The sequence below is a fragment of the Saimiri boliviensis genome, chromosome 15, assembly GCF_048565385.1.
Source record: "Saimiri boliviensis isolate mSaiBol1 chromosome 15, mSaiBol1.pri, whole genome shotgun sequence".
In the NCBI taxonomy this organism is placed as follows: domain Eukaryota; kingdom Metazoa; phylum Chordata; class Mammalia; order Primates; family Cebidae; genus Saimiri; species Saimiri boliviensis.
Window position 1 is genome coordinate 13,175,555 of NC_133463.1, and position 27,397 is coordinate 13,202,951.

The 27,397-nt window shown below is 39.8% G+C and overlaps 1 protein-coding gene across 2 annotated transcripts in view; it reads right to left on the reverse strand.

The window, feature by feature from the left end:
* The window catches only part of CA8 (carbonic anhydrase 8), a 98,899-nt gene that overhangs the window by 41,625 nt on the left and 29,877 nt on the right, over positions 1-27,397 (reverse strand). For both annotated transcript variants that reach the window (XM_003935519.4, XM_074386675.1), the window contains exon 4: positions 3,762-3,857. In XM_003935519.4, the coding sequence (XP_003935568.1) occupies positions 3,762-3,857 (96 nt within the window). The remainder of the gene's footprint in view (positions 1-3,761; positions 3,858-27,397) is intronic.

Consider the following 27,397-nt stretch of genomic DNA (forward strand, 5'->3'; position numbering starts at 1 on the left):
GCTGGGGAGCAGGCTCACTTTGCACATGGACTGCCTGGATTCCAATCTTTACTCTGCCACCTCTTAGCTGTTGACCTTAAGCAAGTGTATTTAACCTTTACATCCTTCCACTTCCTCATAGGGAGGAATAAAATCCTCCTGTGGAGGAATAAAATCCTCATGGGGAGGATAAAAATGATAGGGTTGAATATAAGATTAAATCAAACCAAGACGGTAGAGCTTGGGTCATCATTATTCACTTCATATCCATTATTAATCTTAATCTAGATGCCCTACAGCATCAAATATAGTTTTTCCATATAATAGCACTTAATGACTATTACTAGCGCCTTTTAACTATAAAGACTATTTTATGGGCAAAACTTTATATCCTGAAAACTCTATAACCTCTGTTCTTACTCCATCTCTTTCCTTTCCTTCCTTGTCAAATTTTTGTATGAAGAAATTATAACCAGCAAAAAGTAAGTACTGATGATAATCTCCACACCCCAACTGCTAAAATTGTGCAAGCAACTGTTCAGATACCAAGAGCCCACCAGAAACCTTGAGAAGAACTCATTTCTCACCTCTCACCTTTGCCATCCTTTACCACCACCGGAAATGCAAACCACTTTGGTCTGTTCTCCTTGCCTGGCATCTCAGCCCCGAACCTCCCATTTTTTTTTCACTTCTAACTCAATCTCTCCTTACCTTCCACTGCACTTTCTGGAACAGAACAACTCTGCATTTCTGCCAGCCTCTCCCACCACCTCCCAATCTACCTGAACCCCTCAGGTCTGCCCAAGGCCACAGCTCTTTTGCAGGCCTTTCAAGTGGATGTCGTGCAGTCCCCCAGGAGGAAGACAGACTGAAAGCCACAGTCAGTGCATTCCTGCTCTCTTCAGTGTGAATCTGACCCATGTGCTCGAGCCATCCTCCCGAGGGGACCATCCTCTGAGGCTACCATGCCCTCCTTCTCCCTTACTGACCCACTAGACCATCCTTCCCAAGCATCACCTCCTGCTGCCACCCTGGACAACTTCAGCATCCAGGGGGTGACCCATCTCCTCCCTGGCCTAAGTCTCACCCCTCAGTCTGTGGCCTTCTGCCCCATTCACCTCAGCAAACCAACTCTGAGGGGACTCCTGGTATGTGCTCTCATTCCGAAAACTTCAACTCTGAAAGACTGGCCTCTCTGACCAGATGCCCCAGGCCAGTCAGCTCCCCAGCTCTTTCCTCTCTCCCGTTCTCTGATCACCAGGAGCCAAGACTTACATGTCCCTGTGGCTGCTTCTCCTTCCCCCTCCTGCCTAGAAGTGGGACTGGCTAAACAGAACGAGATCTCTCCAACCACTCGCCATTCTTTAATCCTTTTACTTCCTACGTCATCTGCTCTGTGATGGATCAACACAACAACTTACTAGAACCCTCTACTCCTTTACCTGGATAAAGAACAACCCACCATACCCTGTCCTGTATGATCTACGGTGTCCAATCCCAAGGGGGGGTTCCCTCAGTGACTGCCCAGTCTATTATCATCCCCTCCTGAGCTATTTCAAGACTCAATCCCACATCCAGGCTTTCTTTGCTCTATAAATAATTCTGCTTTGTGTGTCTCAGAGATCATAAAGGTCATCAGCATGAACTTTCTTCACATCCTGCCTTTCTCCACCCATGAATCGGCCCCATTTGTGCCCATCCTTTCCTCCTGGCCCTCTATTTTGGAGAAGGGCTGGGTTTCCTCCTATCTGAGATTAGTCCATCTACATAAGCTCTCCATCCCGTGCCCTCCTGCCTCCTCCAGGACTTTTCCACCTCAGTGACACCCTCTCTACCAGTATTTTTAATCTCTATGTCTGTGATAGCTCTTACTGCTCAGCAGGCGGTGGTGGGGGGGGCGGGGCGGGGGGGAACAGGCAGATCTCAGAGCCCAAAAGAGTCACTGGACATCATCACTAGTTATTGCCCCATCTGTCCTTCCTTCAGCCAAGCTTCTTGGAAGGAAAATCTATTCAATGTCTCCGACTTCCTCCCTCCCATTTCTCTCCTCCAGTCCAAGGGCCAGACCCCTCCACGCATGGATTTCAGCCCATCTTCCCTCCCTCCATCCATCCCTTCCTTCCTTCATGAAAATTTTGCTCTCGGTTCTGCGATTTTACTCTCTCCTGAGAATTTGCATACAGATAACCTGAATTTTTCCCCACAGAAACTTATAGAAAGTTAGAAAAAGTGTGCTTGTTAACCAGGCTTCCCCTTGCCTGCAATAACGTAGCTTCTTCTTGGAAACACTCACATTAGTTCTAAGGGGCTGGGATTTCAGTCTGGGGCTCTACAAATCCAGGTCACCTGTTACATGCTAAGAATCAGGGAAGTGAAAATACTAAGTTATCACACCTAATTCCGCCCACAAATATTTATTAACAATTCCAAAGATGAAAATGACATGTTCCTTTCCCCTCTATATATGACTATGTAGTTACTTGTATTCTTATGTTTACTTTATCTTCCTATTTTTTATTCTTGCTTTTAATAATGAGATAGTACCTTGTCTTAATTCCTCAGATTTGGATGCTTTATTAACTTTTCTGGGTTAGTCTTTCATAATTGTTACTTCAATACACTAAAAATTATCAAAATATATTTGTATAATAAAAAGTTTTTCATTAACATTTTGTGATTTTTTTCTTTCTTTTTGTAATTTATATAATCCAGTTATAAAATACAAGGAATATAAGTCCCTGCCTATGACAAAGCCATGAAATAAACAGTCAGAAGAGGGCTCACTGAAAAATATAAGGATTTCCTTTTCAATTCTGTGGCATGTGTCATATTTGCAAGATGCTTATTTAAAAATATTAAGAGTCTAATTTGGATGGCTACTTGCAAACAGCAATAAAGAAATATGTAGGAGATATGTATTAAAATTATTGCAATTAGTTTTGATATATATGCCATAAAAAAACAAGTTTAAAGGGGCCCATTATGGAACTCTCTTTGGAAAATAAAGTTTCTGAAGAACACTGTGCTAACATGCTCTATTCCCAGGTTACCCAAGAGGGAGCCCAGAGCCATGCAGAGCTGGCACTCTGCTTTCTGGTCCTGATGGCAGCTTTAGAGCTAAAATGTTCAGGCACTCTTTCACCTCTTAAATCTTTTATGATGTCAAATATATAATAAAACAAAATTTAGAAGATTTGCCTTAAAAACTGGATTAAGTTTTTACCTCTGAAAGCACGTGGCCTGCTTTCATATGTTTGGGTAAATTTATATACTATCCTTTGCCTACCACAGAGCTCAAGTCTAAATGTTATATTGTCTATATCTGCCAAGGTCTTTGCCAGTCTGATTTTTATCAATGTTTTCCTTCAGGGCATTTCGAGTAATCTCGGCGTAAAATTGTTAATAAAGAAGGGGTGAAGTAATCTATTATTGATTTTTCGTAGATTTTTCTGTAAACCAGGGTCTAAAAACATTTTCTGAAATCCTTTTTCATAAATAAAATAAACTCTACCTTCAGGAGACAGTTCCTAAATCATTCCTTGGAAGACCTTGAATGCCACTCTGAAGAAAATTTATAATAAATAAAGGGAACTATTTTCTACCAATGAATATGGCTGAACTTTCATGAACCATAAGGATCAAGTTATCTATTTTTATCAAGTGTTCTCTGTACGTGTCTAATTTCATCTGTAAGCAATAAAATTGAGAATAAAAAATATTTTACAAAACGATTTAGAAATTAGCATCTCTAAACAACACGAGAATCACAGCAGACGGTTTACCTGAACAAACAGAGCAATGATGGCGATTCCATGCGGCTTCCCCACAGCCTCATCGATGCTGCCAAACAGAGTGGAGTTCCAGTGGATCAGATGGAGCTGGGTGAGTGGCAACAGACAGACCACATCATTTAATGTGCAAAGATACAGCCATTTCTTCACTATTTCTATATGGTGTTTCACACAACAGGAGGCTCACAAGTAGACACAAATAAACTACTGGCTTAATACGAGTTATCTGTATGACGTCTTTCCTTCCTATTTCTGAACAGTAGCCGTGCTTAGTGGATCGCTGCCCCTTAAGTCAAGTTTTAGTCCTGATGTGGAGGAAGACAACCAGAGGGACTCGCAGACTTCACATGGATTCAGTTATCTTTCCTTGGATGTCATCCTTCTGGATCTCAATAAAGCAAAACTCCAGGTCTGGGAACAAATACTAGAACTCATTCAAAGGATGAATACTTGCATAGCCAAATACTGCATCACCCAGTATTTCCATCAGGAAGTGTACAAAGTCAGTCCCTAGTTCTAGTAAATTACTTCAACTTTCTAAGAATATCCATAGATAGCAACCTGAAAAAAAAAAATGCTGCATTTTTAAAGCCCTAGTAAAATAATGAATGCTGATGTAAATCTCTTAAAGAAGGTTATTTCCTGCACTGGAGATAAAATTTTATCGGTGAAGAAATGACGAGCAATGCTCAGAGGCCTCCCTCACTCCTAGCCTCATAAAGCTTTGCAGCTTTCAAGTTTATACAGAATATGCACTGCTCCTACAGCACTGATAAAACCCTTGAAAGAAGCCAAATTCAATTCCTGATTAAAAATAAAATGTCCACTGAGGTTCTTAGTATAATAGTAGGTAGGTAAACCTTCTGCCTAGAATACAATCTTCATCACTATAGCTTTTCATCAAGTTATAATTACTCACCACCTTAGAATCCTGCCTTATTTTAAAATTAGTTCTAACACCAAAAGACATAGCTAAAATTCAACCACTATCTATTTTGGCATCTATATTAAAATATCCAGAAAAATTATCATAAGGATTGCCACAAATTTGATTTTTCCACTGCTGAATTTATCCAAGTAGAATCTGAGATTATAAAACTGACCACTAGAGGGAGGCAAGAAATCCTCTACCAATAACACAACTGAACCTAGGAGAAGACAGTACCCATGGTCCATGCAGCCAGGACAGGCTGTGAAAAACTCACAGAGACTGTGATCACCCAGTAAATGCAACTGAAAGGCACTGCTTTTAAGAAAACTATGTTCTATAATCTCTCAATAACAAAAGACAATTTTAATCTTTCCTTCTCTGGCTGCAACAACAGCATAGAGTCCTGGTGGAAGAGGTAAGAACTGATTGTCTTAACTAAACCAACGAAGAAGGTCTAGGCCCAAGGTTGAACTACATTTTTACTCCACAAATTACAAAATTCCCACTGACATTTTTCTTCCTTCTCACAGCAATATTTTGGGGCTTTAAAAATAATAACAATAAACCACAAAAGCATGGGTTTTTCTTTTTCCCCATTCCTCACAATTCAGCAACACCTTCACTCACACCTGCTCTTCAAAAACTGCTGCACAATTTTTGTATGTTTAAAAAGCTGATGGTTCCCACTCCTTAAGTGCATACTGTGGGTGTTGACTTTGTTTCAAAGAGTGAAGTGTGGAAACGGGACAAAGATAGTGACTTTACAGTGGATAAAACTAACAAACACTACCTGATCAAGGTCAACATCAATAGTGATTAGTCATGTTGATAGGGTGCACGTCACCTTACACGTGATGAAAATGGCACTTTACTGCTGCATTTTCTCCCAATGACCCATAACCCAATCTAGCCACAAGAAAAACATCAGACAAATCTCAGTGAGAGACACTCCACAAAATACCTAACCAGTAAGTAATCCTCAAAACTGTCAAGGTCATCAGGAACAAGGAAAGCCTGAGAAAAATGTCACAGCCAAAAGAAGCCTAAGGAGACATGAGAACTAAATGTAATATGGTGTTACAGGTGAGATCCCAGAACAGAAGAAGGGCATTAGGTAAAGGCTAAGGAAATCTAAACAAAATGTGGATTAGTAACATATCAGCATTGATCCATTAATTGTAACAAATGTAACCATGATAATGTAAAGTGTTACTCGTTAAAGAAACTGCGTTTGAGGTATATGGGAATTTTCTGTACTGTCTTTATAATTTTTCTATAAATGTTAAACTGCTCTAAAAATATTCTTTTTAATTAAAAAGATAAGAAAAATTAAGAGAAATGCTGGCACCTCAGTCAACCCAAGCTAACAAGGATAACAGAAGGTCGCTATGACCCCCACGTGTCTAGCAAAATAACATGAAATGAAAGCAGCAACAGCAGCTCTCCCAGGCATCCTTAACTCCACCTTCTGGGCCTTCAGTAATCACCCGAGTCTTGGCGGTTCCAGAGCAGGAGAGATTGTTCCCTCACAATTAACAAGGGATCCAAGCTTTAAATAACAAAGCTCTGTCTTGCTTCTGATAAACCTTCTTCTCTGAAGGTCCTTTCTCTCATTTTCAGACCAAACAGATCATGACAGACCCCCTTTCCACACCAGTAGAGGCTGGCTAATTCAAGTACCAGGCAAATGTCCAACCCATTCTGGAACTCGGCCAACCTTCAGCTATAACCTAGCAGTGGGAACCCAGATGCGTGGCCCACAGGCACAGCACTCTGCACCCGCACTGCCTCTCGTTAGCTCACTCTGCTCCCCATGCGCCTCTCCTCTCCATCTCTATGGGTCTGCCAGGGCTGTCATCACAAAGTGGCACTGCCTGGGTGGCTTAAACAACAGACACTTATTTTCTCATGTTTCTGGAGGGTGGAAGTCTGCGATCAAGGTGTGAGCAGGGCTGGTTCCTTTGGAGCCCTGTCTCCTTGGCCGGTAGATGGCCGCCTTCTCCCTCTGTCTTCACATGGTCTTACCTCTCTAGAAGTCTGTGTCCAAACTTCCTCTTCTTATAAGGATACCAGTCATAGTGGATTAGGGCCTGCCTAACGACCTCCTTTAACCTAATTCGCTCTGTAATGACCCTATGTCCAAATATGGTCACGGTCTGATATGCTGAGAACTGGCACTTGAAGAGGAATTTGGCAGAGACACAAAGCTGCCCATGACACCATCTAACTCACCCTTTTCTTTCTGCTCACCGTAAGAAAGTAATTTCAAATCCAAAAAGCTTCAATTATTCACATTGACATCTGTTCTGCCACTGTCCCTTCTTTATTCCTATAATTGTATCATATTGTGCTTTGTATTACTTAGTGCTGGTCCTGTTCTGCAAAACAAAGCCATAGAGGCAGGAAAATTATAAGTGCATTTGAAGGACTAACAGTACATTGGTGGGTAGCTAGAGGATACATAAGTCTGGCAATGATAAGAGGTGAAGCTAGAGAGGTAGAGGGGTCAGACTGCAGAGAGCTTTAAATGTTACCATAGCTGTATTCTAGAAAATACTAAAGCAATATGTTATTGCAGTGAGTATCATTATTATGTATGCAGTCTGGAATCAAACTCCCCCATAATACTCTCTTTCTTTCAAAGGTCTCTTTGATAGTATAGGAGCTGAAGTGGAAGTAGCAGACATTGAAAGCTGGAATATAAGCTAGGAGGCTACCACAAACGTCCCAGCTAAAAAATTATGACAGAAATGTAGGGCAGTAAATCTTAAGTGTCAACTTGGCTAGGCTACTGGTGGTACCCAACTGTTTGATCAAACACCAGTCTAGATGTTGCAGTGAGGGTACTTTTTACATGTGATTAATATTTAAATAAACAGACTTTAAGTAAAGCTGAATGCCCTCCACCATGTGAGTAGGTGTCATAAAATCAGTTAAAGTGCTTAAGGTCACAGACTGAGGTCCCCCAAAGGAGAAGAAATTCTGCCTCCAGAGCTCTGGATAAAAGTTGGCCTGAGTTTCCAGCCTTCAAACTCCAGCTGTAACATCAACTCTTGCATGAATTTCCAGCTTTCAGCCTACCTTTTGAATTTCAGATTTGCCAGCCCCCACAACCACATAATCCAATCCCTTAAACTGAATCCCAATCTCTTCTTTGTCCCTCTGTTTCTCTCTCTACCTCCCTCCTCTCCCTCTCCCTGTTTCTCTGGAGAACCCTGACGAATACAGATCATGCGAACAAAAAGCAAAGTATGGCAACCAATATAAGTTTGCATCTGAAGACGACTCATACCAATGGGAATAAAGAAAAATGACCCTAACAAAGTGACAACGTTTGATTTATTCTTCTAAGACAAAACATGGTCCCTTTGGGGAAGGGGGATGAAGTGACAGAACAATCCTCTGATGATCAGAAAGAACATATTAAAACTTCTACTTATTTTTATCAAATGCCTTTTTATTTTCCTTTTTCTATGCTTCATAAAATATATAACATAAATACATATTAATGCATCAATATAATTTATTAACAAATATACACATGTTATGGGATACATGCTCCAAAGTTTGTTCTAATGCAATGGTTAAAGACATCTGGGGACAAACAGGTCTGAATGGAAAAGCATATGATACTACAGATACAGCATAGGAAATGGTGAGGCAGCCCACAGTGCATCTTATGAACCAGCTTATTAAGGTCCAAGTAGACAGCTATTATCGGCAGAGAGGACTCACAAGACTCACCTCAAAGCCTAATAGCCCAGATGTGCCCTGGGGTGTGTCTGGTCTATGGAGAGGGCAGGATACAGAGGCGGCAACTCTGTGCACTTCTCCAACTCCACTGATAAATTCTGAGAGGCAGTGTGCTCTCATAAAAGACCTCAGCTAGGAATCTCCTCTTAGATTCTTGTTTCAGTTCCGCAACTCTTTAGCTCTGTGAACTTCACTCGTCACTAACTTCTTTCAGCATCAGTCTCTCTCTAACATAGGAGACTGTATCTTAAAAGCTTGCATTATTCACGCCTTCCTCTGTCTTCCCATAGTACTCTTTTTCCTATATTCTTACCACATTTTGCTGTTATTAGCTTTAGTCATACATAGCCAGCAAAGGCAGGGAAGCAGGATGATAAGATTTTGACAACGAAGAGCAGCCAACTGGATTACAGTTTAGATGAAGTACGTAAATGCCACTTACCATTTCTAAGGAGAGCAAGGGTTGGTGGCATTAGCACTGCACCTGTTGTTTAGAGGTAGATGATCCACTGCATAGGGTCACTTACTCCTCCAGGGTCTACTGGACTAAACATGGCCCCAGGCAGGACCCTGCCCCACAGGCCTTCGGGAGCCTAGACCTGCTCTGCCTTGTAAACACGCCCACAGCAGGGGGCTGAGGGGCTGCCTCTTTCAGCCTGAACCCAAGGCCTACTATGGCTACCAACAACAATAGCAGAATCCCTCCTGCTGAAAGAATCTGCCTTCAGCCTCCCGTCAGCCATTCTCCTTCAAAAGGCAAAAGGTTTGGCCTCCTTCTACACTTGAGCATGTCAGGGTAGAAGAAAGTGGTTTTCTGTAACAGTTAAAACTAAGTCTTTCTTCACTCCTCATCACTCTTCCTCCCAACCCACCAACAGGAAGCAAGTGTCACAAAGACATAAAACAGCCAAGATCCATTATTACTCTGGCAGCCTGATGAGCACTACGTCTTCTGTTAAAAAACTGGACCACAGGAAAACAAGAATAATGTGTCCTTTCACAGCTTCAGGTAAAATCCTGGACTGAGGTTTTGCTCCAGGACTCATAATTTCACATTCCCTGCAACTGATGATGCTGCCTTACCATTAGCACCTGTGAAACGTTCAAAACGTCTCTCTTAATGTATTTAACACAGAGAACAGGTAAGTTTGTCCAAAGTTATGAAACCATGACATGCCATAGCCTTATCATCATTTGTCACTGAGAAAAATAAGTCTGAAGATTTCATGGCAGCTTAACAGGAAAGTATCTGCAAGATAAATGAGGTTTATTATTAACATAAATAACACGACAGCAGTAAAGTACCAAAGAATGAATCATGAGGAATGGAAAAAGTAGTAAAAACTGAAAAGGCAATTATGATTCACAAATTCCCTTTTCCCCAGCCCTGGGCACCCATACAAGTTCTGTGGCATCTTCTATCTGCAAATGCGGGGACCTTTCCTTTCAGATTTCTCGCCATCTCAAGATGAATATTTCTAGAACCGACATCAACTCTCTTCAAAGGAGCTTCCCACCCACACACTCTTCATAGAACTCCCCCTCCCACCCCACCTGCCAAGCTTGAGACCTGGGGCCCCTGCTCCTTTATCTCCAGAGCCATCTAGACCTCTCCTGGCCACTGGCATTTACATTACAAAGCCCAACTAATCTCTTTTTAACACAACTCTCACCACATTTCCTCTGTTGAAAATTTCTGATTTCCTTTATTTCCTATCCATACCAGGCTTACATTTCTCCAACCACATCCTTCCCACCCTAACTCTCCCCACATGCTCAAAGCAAGCATGACCCTGACTCCTCACAACAGCCTCCCCATTCTCCTTATGCCGACTCATCTGGAAGCCTTTCCCCAATCTGCCCTGACAGCCACCCATATCCTACCTGTCCTCCTAGGCCCTGATGGACATTTGATAGACAGATGGGAATCTGGAGATGACAGCAATAAAAGGTGTGGGGATGAGGGGGGGACAGTGGGAAGGGAGAGAGACACTGAGAACTCTGACCAGCAGATAGGAAGGAAAAGGAAGAGAGAAAGAGGGGAGATAACCAGGATTTCCACCAAAATCATCGTATCAAAGGTGAGATAACTTCAGGGGCATTTTGAGGGTTTGGTTTTTGAAAGAGACGGGGTCTGGCTCTGTCATCCAGGCTGGTGTGCAGTAGCAAAATCATAGCTTGCCATAGCCTTGAACTCCTGGACTCAAGTAATCCTCTCACCTCAGCCTCCAGAGGAGCTGGAATTACAGGTGCAAGTCACAACTGAATTCAGATTTAGATAGGAGTGTAAACCCACATCAGAACAATCAAACTAGTGCCCCATTAATGAGATGTGCAGAACTCCTGCTTCCTTGAGAAAGAGCTAAAGGTACAGGGAGCAGATACCCCTAGAGCAGGGGTGTTCAATCTTTTGACTTCCCTGGGCCACACTGGAAGAAGAAGAACTATCTTGGGCCACATATAAAATATACCAACACTAACGACAGCTGATGAGAAAAAAAGAATTACAAGAAAATCTCATGATGCTTTTAAAAAGTTTACAAATTTGTGTTGGGCAACATTCAAAGCCGTCCTGGGCTGCATGTGGCCCACGGACCATCAGTTGAACAAGCTTGCCCTAGAGAAATGTGACCTTGCAGAGTTGTTTCATTCATGGATTGATATGGTTTGGCTGTGTCCCCACCCAAATCTCATCTTGAATTATAGCTCCCATAATTCCTACACGTTGTGGAAGGGACCCTGTGGGAGATAACCAAATCATAGGGCAGTTTCCCCCATACTGTCATCATGATAGTGAATAAATCTCGCAAGATCTGATGATTTTATAAGGGGTTTCTTCTTTCGCTTGTCTCTCATTCTCTCTTGGCTGCCACCATGCAAGACGTGCCTTTCACCTTCCACTGTGATTGTAAGGCCTCCTCAGCCACGTGGAACCATGAGTCCATTAAACCTCTTTTTCTTTATAAATTACCCAGTGTTGGGTATGTTTTTAGCAGCAGCATAAAATCAAACTAATACATGGTCTTGAGAGAAACTGATGCAGGGCCAAAGACTGAGTTTTGGAAAACAGTGAGATAACGAAAGAGGGACTATCAAACATGCAGGAGGAAACTCAGAAAATTCCCCAGTGCTGTTAAAAGAGAACAGACTTTCTAGAAGACAGTGTGGGCATCGCTAGCATCAAGGAGACACTAGCAGCGAAGCTATGACAGCTGCAAAGAAACAAGGAAAAGTGAGGATGGAAAGAGACTTTGGACTGATTGTTTAGATTACTGAGCTGACAGTTTCAATACAGTGAAAGGCACAGAGGCAGAACGTAGAGGCATGAGGATAAAACAAGTGGAGCAAGGCCAATCAGCCTGTAAGGTGGGCAGAACTATCAGAAAACAGACACTGGAAGGCAGTTGAAACCACTGTTTTGTGAGTGAGCAAAGGTCACCCTTGACTTTTTAATATTCTTCTTATCTATTTTCCTAATGGTTAAAAGTAAAGCCTGGGAGAAGTCACAGGCTGCTGTTAAGTTTCTATGAATAATAAATACTCGATGTAACCCATGAACTCAGATGTAACTGGACCTGAAAACCACTTTCTACTGAATCTGTAGCCATTAAGAACTTTCCTCCAAGCTAGGCCACTATAGAGCATAGATTCACAGAGGAAAAAAAAAATCATCAAGAGCAGATTTTCGTTTCTGTGTCCTGATTTTGCTTAATTGCCTTCCTCAGCCCCAAAGAAACCCAACTATAGAAAACTGTAGCAGTGTCAATAGATTCTGAGTTCCAGAAGCCAAGTATCTCACTCACCCATGCTCTACCACACTCAAAACAGCCCTTCTCAGAGCACTCAGAGGGAGCTATAAAACTTAAAAAAAGAGGAAAAAAAAAGGGGGCAGAGTTATATCTCAGCTGTTCTTATGATACTGGGAATTGGAAAAAAGAATATAGAAGATAGTAAGCACTGGAAAAAGAAGGAAAAAGGTGAAAAGGAAATGAAAGTGAAGCATCTGAGTCACAAAATGGATCATTAGATAACTGAAAAATAGTTAACAGAGAAGGCACCATGTCTCTCCATATCCACTCATAATTGTATGAAGCAACCCATTCATCAGCAGATTATAAATCAAGATTTAGTGTGTATTATTTTTGGATGTGGCTACGCTTTAAGTCATCATTGTCAATGTATTATGTGGCCATTATTCAGAGAAGGACATTCAAGGTGTAGACAGATATAACAGTGAAAAAGTACTGTAAAGCATGGAATGGAAAATAAATTATTCCAAAAATTCTATCTCTAGCCATCACCTACTTGTTATGTCTGCCAAAACCTAACTATGTCATGTCATATAGATAGGTGGAAGAGAAACAGGAGAATGTGACAGAGGGCTTCAGAGCAACTTCCCCCATGAAGATATTAATATCAAAATGTATTTATAGTGTTCTTAGGGTTCAGAATCTTCTATTAAAAAGGCACTAGTCCTATGTAATTTATAAAAAGAATGTCTTAATTTAAAGCAGAATGACCCCCTCTTGAAATGCTGACTGGTTATCTGCCTTCTAAGGAACAGGGTGTCATAAGCCCATTGGACTCTCCTCCCAAAAATGATGCCTCCTTTATGAAATTCACAATAAAAGGTTGAGAAAAGCTTGTTGGTGTAGTCTTGCATCAAAGAAAAGAAAAACTGCATCATTTTTAAGTTTTATATTTAATGTAAAATCAGAAGCAATTAAAATTGATTCTTCAGAATTGGTTTCTTGATTTCCAGGAAATATCCTACACTTTTTTTCTTAAAAAAAAAAAAAAAAACACCTGAATTGCAGGCTATAGCTGCAATTAAATTGCTATAACTTCCCTATACCTCATTTATTATTTTGTAAAATAAGGAAGGCCAAGTAAAGAGACTGTCAACAGGTCTTGTTTAGGAATGTAAGTCATTTATAGATTGGATCTATTCATTCTATACAATGAATCAGGCTGCAATCCTCACCCCGCTCATCCCGGAATGAGAGCCACAATGATGAAAGAGTTCTGAAACAATGGCAGCATTCATCTCAACATTTATGGAGCACTGACAGTATCTAGAGTTTTAGTGTTCACTGCTCTGACACAGCAAAGACCTCCAATCTTGTTATTAAAAAAATCCAGAAGATAAATAAATAAAAATATAAAATTTATAGCCTAATCAAAGAAATTTCAAGATGACTGAAAAGGATTAGTGCACAATAAAAACGTTAGAGGATGCTGTGGTTATTTTTATTGATTTAATAAACACTGATATTAAAATTTCTGCCAAGCACTGTTCTTTACAAATATTACCTCATTCCATCCTCATCAGCATCTTTATAATGGTAGATTCTATGACCATCATCAACACCCCAATTTAACAAGAAGGAAATGGAGGGACAGAAGGTGAAGTAACCTGCCCATGATTACACAGCAAACAAGTGACGGAGGCAGGCTGTGGACACAGGCAGTATGGCTCCACCATCTATGTCACCTCCAATCCCAAGAGTGGGGGCTGGAGAAGACTAAACAGGGTAGAATGCACAGTGTGAGTGTTCACACAAAGCATGGAGGAATGGCAACGTTCTCTGCAGAGACAACAAATACCAGGGAAAGGAAGGGAGAGTGTAACCCAAAACACTGCTAGCACGCCAGACACATACCTGGTGTTAGTGAGCACTCTCACTCCAGCACCTGGGAAAGCTACTTGAGCTGAGTCTCCTCTGTAAAATGGGAACCAGACTGTCTATCATGTGAGGCCATTACAAGGGCAAGGAACAGTCTCTGGAAATTGCTGGCTAGAGCAGAATCCGAGTCGGAGAAGTGGGAGGTGGCGACAGAAAGGTCAGCAACACTGAATGGTCTAGGGCAGGCGTCCCCAGACTTTTTACACAGGGGGCCAGTTCACTGTCCCTCAGACCGTTGGAGGGCCGCCACATACTATGCTCTTCTCACTGACCACCAATGAAAGAGGTGCCCCTTCCTGAAGTGCGGCAGGGGGCTGGAAAAATGGCCTCAGGGGGCCGCATGCAGCCTGCGGGCCGCAGTTTGGGGACGCCTGGTCTAGAGCCTCAGCCTGGAAAACACAGGTGTGGTCACTTCGGCAGGACTGTCTTCTCACTCTGCTGCCTGAACTCACTTACTTACTTTCAGTTTAAAGATAACTAATAACACTTTCCATCATAGAAAGCCAGATCACCGCCATAGAGCCACAACTTCAAATGTCTCCAGAAGTGAGGACAGCAGAGCTATGAAAAACTGAAGAACTGGGGCCATGTCTCCAAGTGTTTAAACTCCACAATTTACAAGACACAGTGCCAGCTGGAGCTGTCCTTAAATCTAGCCCCAAGGCTCACCAGTCGGCATCCCTGCATACACATCATTAATACTCTAACACCAAGGTCACCTGCCTCCCCGAGAAAATAAAACCATCAGAAGGAATGGTCTCCGCTTCCTTCTGGGACCTCCTGCCAGTCTTTCCTCCCTCCTCTTCCAGGAGTAAACATCTGCTTCTTTTTGCTACTACCCCTCAAGAGTCTTTCAACCACCAGCTCTTTTCTGAGCCTTTAGCCTCTCTCCTTAGCTCCTTCTCAACACCATTCAGATAGGCATAGATTTTTCTCATCTTAAAAAAAAAAAAAAAAAAAAAAGCTTCCTTGACCTCACATACCCTCCTATTACTTTCTCTTCACAGCAAACTGTTTCAAAAACTTATAGCCACTCCCATCACCACCTCCTCCCTGCCTCTTTCCTCTACAATCCACTCAAGGCTGTCTATCGTCCCCATCAGTTTAGTGAAACTGCTCACCATGTTCACGACTAAACCACATTTTTGGCCCGGGAGACCAGATCACCTGCTCTGCAGCAGCCAATAATAGTCTTACCTGTCCTTCTCACATTGCCCCCTCGGTGGGTTTCACAGTGCCACACTCTCCGGGTCTCCTCCTCCAACAGGAGTCCCATCACTCCGTTACTGGTTCTCTTCCCCTGACAGGGCTCCGCCCTCACACCTCTTCTCTTTGAGCATGTTTTTGTTGGCTGTTCTTATCCACTCACACGTCTTCAATCATCACCTGGATGCCCATGACTCCAAAATCAGCATTTTTAATCACAATCTGTCCTAAGACTATATCCCTTTTTAAACTACCCAGTGAAATATCTCTAGTGTAATATTTTAAAGTTAGCATTTCACAGCTGAGTTCCCTCCACCGCCCCTGAGACTGTGTCTTTGTCTTCACTTCCCACCTCTGGTGATGGAGCCCAAGCCAGAAATCTCTTCTGTCACCCTCTTCCCTTACAAACAACCAAGAGGTATGTCCTACCATTTCCACCTCTCAAAAATCTCCCAAATGCATCCACCTGGCTGACTGCCATCATCAGTGCCTTAAGTTTCAAGATCCATAATCCACCACTAGACTTATGCCCATCTCTTAACTGTCTCCACACCTCCAAAGCTGGCTTCAATTCATTCTCTACCCTGCAATCATACGCTGCACATCTCCTTGTCAGGTGCTCCTTACTGTCCACGGGGTACAGTCCAACCTCCTTTGCACACAATGTACTCACTAAATAAATATATCTTTTTATAATCTTGGTGAATATAGTAAATTTGGTTTATTATGTATTACCTATTTCAGCTGTGTTGGTGATAATCAGAGTAATAAGCTCTTTTTAGTAATAAGCACACATATACAACAATTTTAGTTGGGTTTAAAATTCAGGACTATTTCATTTCTCTTTCATTTCTCTATGAAATACCACTCTCAATATTCACATTCCAACTTTACATAGCTAATAGATTTTCTAATAACCTGGTTTTCAGAAAGAGTATTTTTTAAATCCAATTACAATTCAAAATATTAAAATTTATAATAAAATGCATTTATCTGAAAATGTTTTTAAAAATCACTCTAATTCCCACTACACCTGGAAAGGTACTTACCTGTTAACACTGCTTACTCAGAGTCTTTCACGTTTTGAATTGCAATCAAATAAAGCAAAAATCAGAACCTGATTATTAGAAATAGGGGAAGGCGTACAGTGTATAGGGAAGAGAATGGTAGTTGGTCCAAGTCTCAGCCATTAGCTAAATCCCTTCAGCAACTACTTAATGTCTCATGACATGATTATTCAGCTGAAAAACATACATAACATCTACCTCTAAGGAGTATTTTAATAATGAAATAAGATATGTCATGCATCTGGCAAACACAGCCTTCATAAGCATTCCCACCATTCCCTGGGGATTACGGTAAAACGCATCTTCTATTAACTCCACGGCTATGAGAAAATGCAAAAAACACAAAACTTTCCAACAATATAAACACCCTATGTCTTCAAAATACTGTGAGAAAAGTAAATTTTTACCGGCTAAAAAAAAAAAAACACAAATATATACATACAATGTATCTTCTATGAACTCCACGACTATGAGAAAATGCAAAGAACACGAAACTTTCCAACAATCTAAACACCCTATGTCTTCAAAATACTGTGAGAAAAGTAAATTTTACAGGCTAAAAAAAAAAAAAACAAAACAAAATAAATATGTACATAGAGGCACATGTAGCCAGAATTCTACAAAAAACATTATCCAAAATGGAAGAATTTTTCTTGCTCTACAACTAAATGAAACTGCCCTAATCTGAAAGACAAACAGCCCTGTGAAAATCTACACCTATGCTTTTCCCAAAGTACTTCCTTATTTATATAAGTTTTGTAATGTAATTTAAAATCATAACAAACTAATCCAACTCACTTGTTGGTCAAGGCAGTTGCACAAAGAACCATTCTTTAGCAAACTCATCAATAAACCACATTATTTCTAGTGCTAATTAAAGGGAATCATGCTTTGCTGTGATTTGTATAACTCTCCTGTTAATACAATAGCAATGCTATAAGCAATCAACTTATTTTAAAGGACATTCTAGAAAACTGACTTTTAACACACTAGTGACCTGAAATACAGAGCCCAGGTTCCCTTTCAATGTTGTAACAAGGTGAAGTATCACTTTCCTTGATTGAGGTGGAACTTGTACCAAAACAGCTTGTGAGTTTTTTAAAAAGGTCAATTAGGAACAGGAAAGGCATCAATGGGTGTGAACCAAAAAAGTGCAACAATTCAGATAGGAAATTTTACCTATGTTTAGATGGCAGAGCACTTCAGTTCAGTACAGCTCATACTGACCAGGGCTGGGGGAGGGGATTTTTAAAACAAGATTCTCACATTTTTTAACATAATCCAAAGTGAACAATCATCAATGGCCAAACTATTTTAAAAGCTCAGAGAGCAGATATGGGAGCAGCAGTTAGGCAGTGAGGGCTTCCCTTATACCCATTGTTACCTAACCCTGAGCCTCCTTCTCCAGCACTGACTAGAGGCTGGACTTCCCAGCACTGCTCATTCTCCTGCTCTAGCAAGCACATACACTGCACTACTAAATGTCTTTATCATCCTAGCCATCCAAAGCATTCTCAAAAACCTATGTAAATTCAAATAACAGAAACAAAAGTATTTTTTCTAAAAATTTGTATTATGAATAATGCATGTGTTGGGGGTTTGGGGGTTGTTTTGTTTTGTTTGGAGACAGAGTCTTGCTCTGTTGCTCAGGCTGGAATGCAGTGGCATGATCTCGGCTCACTGTAATCTCCACATCTCCGGTTCAAGCAATTATTGTACCTCAGGCACCTTAGCAGATGAGATTATAGGTGTGTGCCATGTCTAGCTTTTTTTTTTTTTTTTTTTTTTTTGTATTTTCAGTAGAGATAGGGTTTCGCCATGTTGCTCAGGCTGGTCTCGAACTCCTGGTTTCAAGTGATTCACCTGCTTTGACCTCCCAAAATGCTGGGATTGCAGGTGTGAGCCACTGCGCTCGGCCACACATTTGTTTTAAACAGAAATATTATCACTTAAAAAACTGTATTTGTGTATGTATACATACTTACTGAGAAAGGCCCCTTAAAAATCCAAGTACTATTTTTGCTGTACATAATGTAACTCAGAAGAAAATTTTACTTAGGTACACTTATCTTTCCTTTTATATAAAAGTATTGGATATTTTATATAAAAGTATTTGATATTTTTAATTTTTTAATTATATATTTTATATAAAAGTATTTGATATTTTTAATTAATTTCCTGTTATGCGTTTAAAAGAATAGAAATCATAATAAAAACACTTTCTGGGAGACAAATAATAACCACTGTACAATGGTGACTTCATGGCACATTTTGTTTTTCTTTTAAGTTCTGGGATTCGTGTGCAGAATGTGCAGGATTGTTACATAGGTATACATGGTGGTTTGCTGCACCTATCAACCCATCATCTAGGTTTCAAGCCCCCCATGCATTAGGTATTTGTCCTAATGCTATCCCTCTCCTTCTCCACCCACCGACAGGCCCTGGTGCGTGTTGTTCCCCTCTCTGTGTCCATATGTTCTCATTGTTCAAATCCCACTGAGTGAGAACATGCATCGTTTGGTTTTCCCTTCTTGAGTTACTCTGCTGAGAATGATGGTTTCCAGCTTCATCCATGTCGCTGCAGAGAACAGGATCTCATTCTTTTTCATGGCTGCATAGTGTTCCATGGTGTATACATACCGCATTTTCTTTATCCAGTCTACCATGGATAAAGATGGGCATTTGTGTTGGTTCCATGTCTTTGCGCTTGTAAATAGTGCTTCAATAAACAAATGTGTGCATGTGCCTTTATAGCCGAATGATTTATATTTCTTTAGGTATATACCCAGTAATGGGATTGCTGTGTCAAATGGTATTTCTGGTTCTAGATACTTGACGAATTGCCACACTGTCTTCCACAATGGTTGAACTAATTTGTATTCCCACCAGCAGTGTAAAAGCATTCCCGTTTCTCCACAGCCTCACCAGCATCATTGTTTCTTGACTTTTTAATGATAGCCATTCTGACTGGTGTGAGATGGTATCTAATAATGGTTTTGATTTTCATATCTCTAATGATCAGTGCTGTTGAGATTTTTTTCATGTGTTTGTTGGCTGCATAAATGTCTTCTTTTGAAAAGTGTCTGTCTGTATACTTTGCCCACTTTTTGATGGAGTTTTTGATTTTTTTCTCGTAAATTTAAGTTCCTTGTAGATTCTGGATATTAGACCTTTGTCAGATAGGTAGATTGCAAAAATTTTCTCCCATTCTGGAGGCTGCCTGTTCACTCTGATGATAGTTTCTTTTGCTGTGCAGAAGCTCTTTAGTTTGATTAGATGCCATTTGTCAATTTTGGCTTTTGTTGCAATTACTTTGGGTGTTTTCATCATAAAATCTTTACCTATGCCTATGTCCTAAATGGTATTGCCTAGATTTTCTTCTATAGGGTTTTTATGGTTTTCAGTGTCTAAGTCTTTCATTCAACTTGAGTTAATTTTGTATAAGGTGTAAGGAAAAGGGTCCAGTTTCAGTTTTCTGCATATGGCTAGCCAGTTTTCCCAATACCATTTACTAAATAGAGAATCCTTTCCCTATTGCTTGTTTTTGTCAGGTTTGTCAAAGATCAGATAGTTGTAGATGTGTGGTGTTACTTCTGAGGTAACTGTTCTGCTCCACCGGTCTGTATGTCTGTTTGGTAACAGTACCATACTGCTTTGGTTACTGCAGTCTGGTAGCACATTTTGAAGTCAGGTAGTGTGATGCCTTCAGCTTTCTTCTTTTTGCTTAGGAACCGTCTTGTCTATACGGACTCTTTTTTGGTTGCATACGAAATTTAAAGCAGTTTTTTCTAATTCTGTGAAGAATGTCAATGGTAGTTTAATTGGAATAGCATTGTATCTATTAATTACTTTGGGCAGTATGGCCATTTTCACAATGTTGATTCTTTCTATCCAAGAGGATGAAATGTTTGTCCATTTGCTTGTGTCCTCTCATTTCCTTGAGCAGTGGTTTGTAGTTCTCTTTGATTGATGTATATATGTTGAACTAGTCTGACATCCCAGAAATGAAGCTGACTTGATCATGTTGGATAAGTTTTTTGATGTGCTGCTGGGTTTGATTTGACCGTATTTTACTGAGGATTTTCACAGAAATGTTCATCAGGGATACTAGCCTGAAGTTTTTGTTGTTGTCGTTGTTGTTGTGTCTCTGCCAGGTTTTGGTATCAGGATGGTTTTGGTATCAGGATGGTGTTGGCCTCATACGATGAGTTAGGGAGGAGTCCCTCCTTTTCAATTGTTTGGAAACATTCCAGAAGGAATGGTACCAGCTCCTCTTTGTACCTCTGGTAGAATTCAGCCCTAAATTCGTCTAGTCCTGGGCTTTTTTTTTTCTTTTTTTGGTTGGTAGGCTATTAATTACTACCTCAATTTCAGAACTTGTTATTGGTCTATTCAGGGATTCAACTTCTTCCCGGTTTAGTCTTGGGAAGGTGTATGTGTCCAGCAATTTCTCCATTTCTTCTAGATTTTCTAGTTTATTTGTGTAAAGGTGTTTATAGTATCCTCTGATGGTAGTTTGGACTTCTGTGGGGTCTTGTCTGCATGCCTTATTTTAGCAAGACGGCCTTCAAACTGATGTGCTTTCTTCTGATTGATTGACTGAGTTACTGATACTTATTTCAGTAAGATGGACTTCAAACTGATGTACTTTCTTCTGCTTGATCACCTGAGCTGTTGATACTGTGTATGTTTCACAAAGTTCTCAATCTGTGTTTTTCAGCTCCATCAAGTCCCTTATGTTCCTCTCTAAACTGGTTATTCTAATTAGCAGCTCCTGTAACCTTTTATCAAGGTTCTTACCTTCTTTGCATTGGGTTAGAACACACTCCTTTAGCTCAGTGGAGTTTGTTATTATCCACCTTCTGAAGCCTACTTCTGTCAATTTGTCCAACTCATCATTCGTTCAGTTCTGCATCCTTGCTGAAAAAGTGTGGCAATCATTTGGAGGAGAAAAGGCATTCCGGCTTTTGGAATTTTCAGCATTTTTAAATTGGTTTTTCCACATCTTCATGGATTGATTTACCTTTGGTCTTTGAGGTTGATGACCCTTGGATGGGTATTTTTTTTGGTGGAGGGGGAGTCTTTTTTGTTGATGGTGTTGTTGCTTTCTGTTGGTTAGTTTTTCTTCTAACAGTCAAGCCCCTCTTCTGCAGGTCTGCTGCAGTTTGCTGGGGGTCAGCTCCAGACCCTGTTCCCCTGGGTATCACCAGTGGATGATGCAGAACAGCAAAGATTGCTGCCTCATAGCAAATTTTCAGTATGGCATGGTGAAGAAGACAAAAGTGAGGACCAGCTATACTATGCAAAGGCAGATATTCAATTTATAAAGGCATGTCTAAGGAAAATATAATGCTAGAAAAATCCAAATTAAAATTTAAAAACTATAATGCCCATTGAAAATATGTATTAAGCACCCACTACATTTAGCTACTCTGAAACTAAAATTCCAGGTACTTTTCAAATTAATAGCATAAGAAATATCTTGTGGAATAAAAAAAATTGCTTTTTCAGACTGGCATCTAATTGGTCTAATTGGATATTCTTAAATATTCTGGAACACAAAATTGACTGCTACCCACCATCCAGTTCCCTCTCCTGATTCCTCCATGCTAGCAGAACCGCATGTGCATTTATACATCAGGAGGCTCAAAGCTTACAGAATGTTAGACCTCCTGCTCAGTCCTACAGGGTAAATCTTGATTAAACTAGATAGTTACGACCTTGTCATTTCCCGTGAAATAGCCATTTTAAGATCCTGCAAATACAGAAATTCTGGTGAATTATATATAAGGGGGATTCTGCTAGAGGGTTGGGGTAAGGAGGACTTCTAGGAAAATGTTTCCTAATTCTTAAAAAGAGATTCATGAAACTGGTAGCAACATGGATTGGTGCAACCACTTTGGTAACTATTTGGCAGTATCCACTAGAACTGAACTATGCCTAACCCATAACCTAGGCTTCAATTCTAGGTGTATGTTCACCAAAAGGCCAGAGTATTCAAAGAAGCTCTATTCTAACAGACTAGAGTTAAATGCAAGCTAAATACCTATCAACAGCAGAATAAACAGACTGCGGAAAATTCACATATTTCACATAAAATTAACAAATGAAAATTATACATGACATACAAATAATTCTCTAATGATGTTGAATGAAAAAAACATGTTGAATGAACAAAAGAACACATGCAGTATTTTCAACATATACACATTCTATATTCCCATCAGCAATGTATGAGTGTTGGCCAGGACGTAAAGAAACTGGAACCCTTATACATTGCTGGTGAAATTGTAAAATGGTACAGCCACTTTGGAAAATGGATGAGCAATTTCTAACATGTAAAACACAGGGTAACCATGTAACCCAACAATTCCACTCCTAGGAATATACCCAAGAGAAATGAAAACACATAACCATACAAAAACTTGCACACAAATGTTCATAGCCACATTATTCATACCAGTGAAAAGGTAAAAAGCAAATATTCAACAACTGAAGAAGAGCTAAACAAGACATGGCATAGCCATCCCATGTAACAGAACACTCAAGCAATATGAAGGAATGAAGTATGCACAATACATGTTACAACATGATAACTTTATGTGACAGAGTCAGTCAGAAAATGCCGCATATTGTGTGATTCCATGTATATGAAATGTCCAGAACAGACAAATCTACAGAGGTAACGAGCAGATTACTGGTTATCTGGGGTTGAGAAGAGAGGGGATGCAGAATTACTGTTTCTTTTTGGGATGAGGAAAGTATTCTAAAATGAGATTATAGTGATGGTAGCACAACATTGTTAATATTATAAAACCATTGACTACCATACTTTAAACGAGTAAATGTTATGGTAAATTTTATCTCAATAAAGCTATTTTTTTTAATGCAAGAGAGTAAAATCCCTCACTTACATTTAACATTAATTCGTAAGGATGGATGCTTAGAGGTAACACAGCCACCTGATAATCATGAGTAAACAAAGCAAACAGGAAAAGCTAAAATGCTGAAATAGCTTAGCAGAAATACAGAAAGAAATTGGCCCTTGGAAATACGGCTGAACGGCCACATAAACCAACACTGGCACCACCCTTCAGGAATTCCTGTAATGTGAGAGGAAATATTTCCTATTATTTCTTAGTTGTATCTTCCATTGTTTGCCCTAGACCAATGCACTCACACATGATGCTGAGCAAAAACACCCCATTAGTTACTTATATCAAATCCTTTAAATGTATGCCTAGCAAACCTAAATAAATAAAATAAAATTTACATTGTGTATTTTCATTACAATCCAAACGTTGGCTTCTGATAGAAAGGTAATGTTTCTTAAAAATAAAATTGTGTCCAAGGACAATTGAGCTTTTTGCTCTGATTTAGAGATTTTCATATTAAAAAAAATCTAAAAAGCATTTTCTGTATCATCATTTTATAATATCCCCAAAAATAAAGACATGAAGAATCTAAACCAACTATGAATGACCATAAAATGTAATACCAGCTAAAGCAATTTTAGTAGTCTAAACCTAATCCCCCATCTCTTATATTCACCTCAATATTTCCTAATAATTAAGCAGTAGATCTTTTCACTGATCTCCAAACAAACCATCAAAGCTCAGTAAGCTCTCTACAGTCTTCTGTCCCCACATCGGTTCTAACACTCATTCTTTCTCTTTTTGTCAAGCCCATCATCCCATTTCAAGTCATCTTAACATCAGATCTGGTTTTTAGCAATGATTTCCTAAAGGGCATCACCTATTATGACCAAAGTAATTGACTACACTTCACTTCATTCGAAGGAAGGGTTTGTAAGGGAAGTAATTTCTGCATATTTTTTCACTAATGTGTTATCCTAATACCTAACTATCTAGAGCACACACAGAAGGTACTCAATAAATATTTAGTGAACAAATAAAAAGTTCGTAACTGTGCAATGTTGAACAGTGAGGTTCCACTGTTCTTGGTTGAATAAGACATGTACATCATACATCTGACCAAAGCATAGCTTCTCTATGGAAACTACATTCAGGAGCTTCCATTCTTTGCCCCCAGCCTACCATTCTAAATTTATCTCTAATTACTTAATTTCTAGATCCTCCAAACTCCAGCCAAAGTAAATTATTATAAAACAGTTATATTTAATTTTATACATATATAGTATATATGTAAACATAGCTATATATATTGATATGCCATTAAATTACTATAAAATGCTATGGAGAAACACAAATTAAAGAAGGTGGACACACGTTCCAAGTAGATTAAGGAAAGCTCAGGTTGGCTTCACAGATTATCTGGCATTTGAGCAGATTCAAAGATGCTAAAGAAGCAAGCCATGAGGCTATCTGGGGTCAGGGCGGTGGGGAGGAAATCCTCTAGATGGAAGACACAGCAAAGGCAAAGCCCCCTAGGTGGGAGAAGGAAGTCTCTGTCCTCTACATTCTCAGCACCTGTCACTATGCTGACAATCTTCTCATCTATTCTTCTGCCCACCTTATGTATAGCCCACCATATGCCAGGAACTAAAATTCTATTAGAAATTAAACCAAACTTTCAAATATGAAAATTCCTAGAATGTAGCCTTGAGTTTAATTACATAAAAACCTCAACCACTGGCACACTCAGCATGCCCATATTTGACCTTGACAACTTTCTCCCAATTCCCTTTCCTGCCATGTCATTTAACAACACACAGGGCTCCCGAGCCTCATGCTCAAAATCTCAGTTCATGCACAATACTATGTACATGCTCACTGACTATTATTCTGAAAAACAGCTCACTATATTTGGTCATCCCAATTCCGTATCTCCTAACTTTTTTACTCCAAAGAAGGTTGGAAGAGAGGGGCAAAGTCATCTGCCATTGTTTCAAATTTTTGCCCAACTCCTCCCATAAAACTCAATATTTATTCAATAATACATTCAAAATGCTTCTGAAATTAGACGAGAACAATCAAGTATAATTTTTCTACAAGGAAGGCTCAAATATAAATAGAATCAAGAAGCAAAAGTCTAGTTGTCCCAAGGCTTTTTAGCTCATTTCAAATCAGTAATGCCAGTAGGACAAATTCTAACAATCTAAAATAGAATTACATAGTGCTTATACAATACTGGCTTTCACATCAAAGTCAAAGTTAAGTCTCTATTAAAATTCTGATGTGAGTAAATGTAAAATATCCATGTAATCTGATGCATCTTCATTTGCAGCTTTCATATTCAATATTACTTATCTATATTTTCTGCTATTATAAAAAAATTTATAAAGATATAGAAAGTTATGAGAACCCCCGGGTGCACTGATGGGATATGTACATTTACATTGAAAAATAAGATGAATAATGAGAAGGGTATGACAGAAAGGGAGAGATTCCAAGACCATCAATTGACAACAGCAAGCTGTAGTGATTCCAAGGAGTGCAGATATCAAGATAAAGTCCCTCAAAAAGACATGGCCAAAAAGGGAGGTTCTGCTGGTATTGCCTAGGAAACTCAGGCAGAAGCATATACTACCCTGTGAACATCAATACATTAAGATCCTCAGACTTTAAATGGGGATAGAAATTCCAAAGCTGAATTCTTTCCCTTGAGAATACAAACCAACACCAATTAGCAATAAATAAAAGCTAGAATCTACTAATCCTTAGCTTAAGTCACTCTTCTGTTCTGGGGAAAGAGATCAGCACTGTTCTGAGTAAGACTCAAATTCTTTAAGGCATAGCATAGCTTCAAACATTTTTAATCTCCTCACCCTACCTAGAGCTAAGGACATCTTTATAACTTTTCAAGGAACTGCAACCCTGACTACTACAGGCTGAGCATTCCAAATCCAAAAATCTCTACTCCAAAATATTCAAGTGAGCATTTCTTTTGAGTATCATCTTAGCACTCAAAATGTTTTAGATTTCGGAGCTTTCTAGAGTTCAGATTTTCAGATTTCAGATGCTGAACTAGTGAATATATGAATATATTGCAAATGTTCCAAAATCTGAAAAAAAAATTCAAAATTCAAAATACTTCTGGTCCCAAGCATTCCAGATAAGGGATACTCAACCTATAATGTTCTTTAACTAATTTGAAAGTGGATAGAATTAAAAGCAACATGGCTGAGGGTGGTGGCTCATGCCTGTAATCCCAGCACTTTGGGAGGCTGAGGCAGGCAGATCATTTCAGGTCAAGGGTTCAAGATCAGCCTGGACAACACAGCAAAAACCCTCTCTAAAAATAATAATAATAATAATAATAATAATAATCAAAAAATTAGCCATAAGTGCATAGCCATGCCACACACCAATAGTCTCAGCTACTCAGGAGACTGAAGAGGGAGGATGGCTTGAGCCCAGGAGGCTATAGTGAACCAAGATCGCTTCACTGTACTCCAGTTTGAGTGACAGAGTGGGACCCTATCTAAAAAATAAATAAATAAATAAAAGCAATATGGATAGCAATGAAAGTGACACTATCGTTAAAATAGTTAAAATTTATCATTTTCCTTCACAATGGTATCTCACTTTCTGACTCCTCTTTTTTCATATTAAGTGTACCTGAATTATTCCAATAATTTCATTCCAAGGATATTCCATTTCTCAAGTTTCATTTCTCAGCATCCTTTTGGCTTTTTCCAAACACTCCTCAGGTTGAATCCATTTATCCTCAACTGCGTCTCTCATGCCACCTCTTCTTTTGCCAGCCATGTCTTGTTTTCCCATTCGCATTCCACCACCCTAGGCCACTTGTTGACATCATCTACCTACTCAAAAGTGCTAGTGGTTCTCAGTTGCCTCATGAAGGCAGCATCTCATTCTCAGGAAGGAGTCAGGCCCTCCTCAACTTGACTGCAGAAGTCTCGGTGGTTACCTCTAGTGCCCTTTCCCATGCACCGTGAGGAGCCCAGCATTTCTGCCCTGCCTCATGCTACTTTCCCATCCTAAAAGGGACTCCCCAGCCTTGTTTACCCAGAGAACTCCTACTTAGTCATCAAAGCCC